Source organism: Mesitornis unicolor, unplaced genomic scaffold (assembly GCF_000695765.1).
Source record: "Mesitornis unicolor isolate BGI_N332 unplaced genomic scaffold, ASM69576v1 scaffold17493, whole genome shotgun sequence".
In the NCBI taxonomy this organism is placed as follows: Eukaryota; Metazoa; Chordata; class Aves; order Mesitornithiformes; family Mesitornithidae; genus Mesitornis; species Mesitornis unicolor.
Genome location: NW_010172764.1, coordinates 86,720 through 92,719, shown reverse-complemented (window position 1 = coordinate 92,719; position 6,000 = coordinate 86,720). Strand labels below are relative to the sequence as shown.

At 38.1% G+C, this 6,000-nt stretch overlaps 1 protein-coding gene across 1 annotated transcript in view; it reads left to right on the top strand.

Annotated features, from left to right (window-relative positions):
• Window positions 1–2,201: 2,201 nt before the first annotated feature.
• The window catches only part of MYPN (myopalladin), a 46,268-nt gene continuing 42,469 nt past the window's right edge, over window positions 2,202–6,000 (top strand). Inside the window, exon 1 of the mRNA XM_010180516.1 lies at window positions 2,202–3,127. Coding sequence (XP_010178818.1) covers window positions 2,202–3,127 — 926 coding nt within the window. The remainder of the gene's footprint in view (window positions 3,128–6,000) is intronic.

The following is a 6,000-nucleotide window of genomic DNA, read 5'->3' as shown; positions in this document are numbered from 1 at the left end:
AAGAGTGGCCAAGAAATGTAGCAAGCTAAGTTTTGCAACCACGTAAAATACATACCTCTCCAACCATGTGAAAGATAGCCTTCCACTGAAAGATACGTACAGCTGGAAGTTATAATTTAGCCATAGCCACATGTAGAGAGGTCAGTGTGGAGCTGCATCCCTCCAGAGATATTCTGAGAGACTGTACTTTCTATGACATCCCACTAAAAACACACACTGCTCTCTTTTCGCAGGCTAAGCCAGCTGCACAGTGCAGAGAAAAGAGCTGGCTATGGTTCTGCTTCTTCCCTTCTGTTTTTGAGCAGCTACAAGGCAGCAGGTCTAAAGCAAACTTGCCCTAACATTACAGCTATAATCCAGATATGCAGTTCATTCACATGCGAGGTTTGTCTCCAGGTTGGAAACTCCTTATATTAGAATATATTTGAACTCTTCAAAGTTGAAACTGTAGCTTCAGCTGTGACCTTTACAGCACATAGTATGCTATCAGCACATAAACAAGATAATATAACCCCTTAAACACAGCCAGCTTCAGTAAGGTTGCACAGCTGCTTAAGAAGTAAGAGCTGAGCAAGCAAAAGTAGTATCCATAGAGTGAAAGCTTTAAGCCTCACGGAGACCTCTTTGTTCTCTTAAGAGGTTATATTACAACATTACAACATTATCTCATGTGGTCTTCCCAAATCAATGTTCTCTTATGTGCCACAGCTTCACTGAAACACTGTGCCAAATAATTTAATGCCAAGTGTTCAATTAGTAATGCAGACCCTGGCTCAGTTGCAGGGACTAGATAGGGTGCTTAGAAGCAGATCATTTATATGGGATTTTATTCGTAATCTTTTTTGTACAGGCACAAAATTATCAATATTTTGCTTGGGTGCCTTTGTTGTGTTACTGATTTTGTGTGCTTCATATTATTAATATAAAACGATAAAAGCAATAAATCTAAAGTGCCGAATATTTGTATAAGAAAAAGAACTTTGATATAACAAACTGAGCCTCAGGCAGAGGGATTAAGGTCTCAAAATGCACATTAGAATATGATAGCTTTATGGTCATTCATTGAAGAATATAAACAGATTAAATATAAGCTCTCCTTTTTTGTAAATAAGGAAGAAGGGCTGTCACTCACATTCCAGAAAGGAATACTGCAGTACTGCAAGATACTACCACCTCATTTGCCTTTTACCAGCCCTTTTCCAGAGACAACTGTCCCGCTAGCAGAGCAGAAAGCCTTTCACAGCAGAGATACCTTTTTCACTTTTCTTGTTTTTCTTGGGCAACTTAAGCTGTTACCTAAGTGTGTTAACAGGATGTCTGGATCCCTCTACATTCACAATGGCTCTTTGTGTAAATAAACGGGAGAACATTATGCAGAAGTACTGATTTACGTATCAAAGGGGACGATTTAGCTTCCCTTACAGGCATGCAGGTTAAAAATGGGCTTTCTGATACTGTCTTCTCATCTATGGTACTCTTTTTCAGAATCAGGATGACCTATTGATTTTGAAAGGCCTGTATGTTTGTATTGAATAATGACATAATTCTCCACTTACTCTAAATAGCTTATTAGATATAATGCTTAATTTAAGAAGGTATAGTACATTTAGCACCATTATTGTTTCCTTCAATGCAATATCTTTAAGAATTTTAATGAAAAATTGTCATTGCAGAGTATGTTTGTTCTTCTATCCCCTTCTCCTTCCTCCTCTCATCCCTCAAATGCTTTTTGAGGGTTCATTTACTTACTACTTCAGTGTCTTTCAAGCTAAATTTTCTTAATTTAAAAGTACTGGTATTCTCTCACAGCTTTCAGTCCTTGAAATACCTCTGATGAGGTGGTTTCTTAGCTAAGAAACACACATCAACAAAGCTGAATATTTGACACTGAAACACAGTTAGTAGCTCTGTAGTTGAAGTTTTGCCTGGAATGAAGTGTAAATTACCACACTTGCAGCCTAGGTAAGGCTACCAACAGTAGAAAGTGATAACAGATGGATTTTAGAGGATAAAAGCAATAGTATATGGCAGTATGTACAGAAGCAGGCCTTTAAAACAAGGCCATACTTACAAGTAAATATTCAGCACACAGGTGCACTTTGAAAATGTTGTGTTCTGCTTTTCAGAAGCCTGTAAATGCTTGCAATTAAAAAATTTGCTATTGATAAGGTATGGTCCTATTTGTCCTTTTTGTTGGCAGCATGCAAGACGACAGTTTAGAATCCTCAACTTCAATATCTCAACTTCTGAGAGAAAGTTATTTAGCCGAAACTAAACGTCGAGGGAAGAGTGAAAGAAGCAGATCAGAAACAGCTTCTCACAATTTCCATTACGGCAACGCTTCTGGTGATTCAGATGAGGTAGCTGTTCAAGATGACCTTCCAGATCTCTCTGCCTTTTTGAGCCAAGAAGAGCTAGATGAAAGTGTAAACCTGGCAAGACAAGCTATTGATCAGAATCCACTGGAAACTAAGCAGGATGAGCTTCAGGCACATTCACAGCATCCCCCAGATCAGCTGAAAAGCACAGGAAAACACAAACAAATGGCCCAGAAAACATCAGACAATGGCCTGCACTCAAACTTTTGTCAGGACCATGACAGAAATACAAAGGGCTCCGAAGGGAGCTCTCAAGATCTAAAGAAACAGCACATCCCTTCTGAATCAGAATCTAAAAAGGAATTCCTAAACAAGGCAGCAGATTTTATTGAGGAACTCTCATCACTTTTCAAAGCTCACAACTCTGAAAGAATAAGACCCCGAACATGCAAAAACTACAGAAGCAAAATTGATTCTAAGAGCAAGTCTGCTCAAAAAGGTAGCTCTAGCCTATCTAGCACATCGGAAAACAGAGAAAGACTTTGCATTCCAGTACCTCAAGACATGGAAAACAAAGCAGAGAAAACATTTGAACAAACAGATGATCAACAGGCAGCAAACTTGGAATCTATCAATCCGTTAACAAGTGCAGAGCTAAAAACAGAGTCAGAATCTGCATCTGTGTATTCTGATGAGCCTATTGGACAACCACCACGCTTTACTCAAAAATTGAAGAGCAGGGAAGTTCCCGAAGGAACCAAAGTGCAATTGGACTGCATTGTGGTAGGAATCCCAGCACCTGAAGTCAGGTAAACGCACTCTGCACTTGTCATTTTATATTTCAGTAACAGTAGGTGTATGCCTTACTCTTGCCAGATATTTTGATGCGTATGTTTCAGTAATCTGTAGCAGAAGTTTCTTGATCTTGCTTATTAGAATCGATTAAGAAAATATTTGCTTTCTTTAAATCATACAAAAGATTGCTTATATTTTAAGACGACTTATTTTGGGAAACATTACTTTCTTTGAATTTCAGAGAACTGTTTTTAAATACTGTGCTTCTGTAATTAAAAGTGCTGACTGACTCCTTAGTGAGAAATGTTCCTTGATTTCCCTTATGGAAATCAAGATCACTTGTGCAAGCCAGCTAAAAACACCAATGGCCGTGACACCTCATGCTGATGTCGAAGGTATTTGAGATGAGAAACACAGGATCCTATAAACCAAAAACATCTATACATGAACAGAGAGGAAAGGAGTTAATTTCAGTTATTATACAAATAGCCAGTTCTTATTCACATTCTGACAATGATTCTGCTGCGACCTTAGGAAAAACACTTGTGCTTTATCAAATACAAGACACTCTTATTCATTGATACTTATTCATGTTGTGTGACTAGCCTGCTAATTCTGATGCTTCAGTTTTCACCCATATCTATGAGGATTTTGAAAGCTAAATAAGGAATATTTGCAAGATCACTGGAGAAGAAATGAAATGTGAAAAAGCTACACGTTATTCATCAATTACATCAGTGAAATGAGAAACAGATTATTGTAACTTTTAAATTTATCTTGAAAATTCTTAGATCTCATCAGCATTTCTAATCTAAATTTGTCCATACAGAAATCATTAGTCAAATTTACCTCTCACAGTGGTGCAATTATATTTCATTTGCTGGTACTGTATCAATCCAATAGAAAATTCTATTTTAGTGACACACTATACATATTTGCATCCTAATATCGGCAGTATCGTAAATACCCTTAGTCTAGATGGTTGCTTATCCTTTAATAGGCATTTTAGAAATCTGTTGCTTTTCTAAATATTGAAAAGAACTATTTGAACCTTCAGCATCTAATTAAAGGACTCTGAGCTTCACAGATGGTCCACTTTTTCCAGTTGTCAGCTCATTGTCTCCCTTATGCATACTTCGACAACGCTGAGTACAGCACAACTACCACTTCTACTGCAGTGAACACCTTTTCTCATCTTTCTCACTGAACTAATAGGCACAATCATCAAATGACAACTATCTCAACTCTGAAGATGGAAGCTCCAAAGGTTTTTGTGGTAATGAATCTTTGTCTTCCACTCTCTTGGATTTCTGGCACATCAGCAGCTAATTTTTTTCAGAAGGAAGCAGCTTTTACAACGCACTATTAAGTACACAGGAACAAGGATGTACAAATGAATCCTTCTGTTGTGGACAGCCTTGTCACAAAGACAAGAAGTTACCCAGTTCATAGGATCCCTGAACTGTGACTGCCAGACTGCTTTGCCCCTCTAGTGCCTTCAGGGGTAACATGTAGGTTCTCAGTCCCTAACAACACCTTGACCTGTGGTGCCATGCAGGGTCTCTTGTCCATGACAGGAAAGTGAACTTCCAAAGGGCTAAATGATCTGTTTATAGAAGAGGAATCTGTTCTAAAGCTCAGGGGAGTACCTTGTTTGGAAAGAACAAGCTTTCTGCTATTGCTTCATGTCTAAACTCACTGCTTTAATTAAGAATTCTGAGGCATTCCCTTGGTGGAGCTTACACCATTATAAATGTTGTAGTGTGTTCAGGCCTTAAATTCACAGAGGAGTCTGATTAAAAGCGAAAACAGTCACATAAATTTGGATTTTTTGACAGAAAACAGACAGGAAATATCATCCCCTAGATATTAGCAACACTCTGAAGACTCTTCTTGCTTATAAAGACTTTGAGACTTATTTCTTCAGGCACTTGCCTTGATGAATCTTTTTGATATTAAAAACATCATTAGGATCCCTGGACATGAAAAATAGAAGTTTTTTCTCTCATAAGTCATAGTTTATAACACAAAGAAAACAACTGAAATTATCTTCTCTTATGTATATATACCTGTACACAAACGCAATCTGGCTTTCTTTGTATTCAGAAAAGGTGAACACTGAATTGCTTGTTTATAGACGTATACTCCAGCACACAATGTTGATTTTATGTATTTCTCCAGAAGGCCACACCACCATCCTTATAACAGCACATCATGCCCATGCTGTTGACACATACATAAAACTGACAAGGTGTTCATGCCGTCCAAGTTTAGGTGCTTTAACAACTATCTGAATTAGAAACTGACACTATAAAGTCACTGAAGCTTTGCAAGGGTAGACTGGAAAACCCAGGAACAATGACTCATCCCATGGAGTATCCAGGGATGTCCCGGATGCCTGTGCACCCAATTCAGGGACTGTTTGATTGCACAGAATTGGATGACAGGTACCTTTGTAACTTGGATCTATTTTTGTCCCAACAAAACAAAAGTTTTTCCATTGAAATTTCTATTTCAATATTTGATTTTGTTCATTTTAAATAAAATAAGCTACTTATGTGAATGACAGTCAATACAGGACCTGTTACACTTATATAGAATAAGCATCCATCAGGCTTTTCCAATGATAATAAACTGCCCTCAGGCACTGTACTGCTCCAAACAGAAATGCATCCTTTGTTTACTGACTCATGCTTGTAGCCAGATCAGGGTCTTAGAGGATCTAACACAGAAGTCCAGATCTCATACGCTGATGCCATAAGGCCAAGGGAAGTAGGATCAGGGAGAAAGAAGTCCCATAGGGAAAATCGGTCCCAAGCAGTCAAGCTCAAGAAAAAGATCAGGCTCAGCTTTCAGTTTCACAATACAAACTAACAAGTGAAAGACA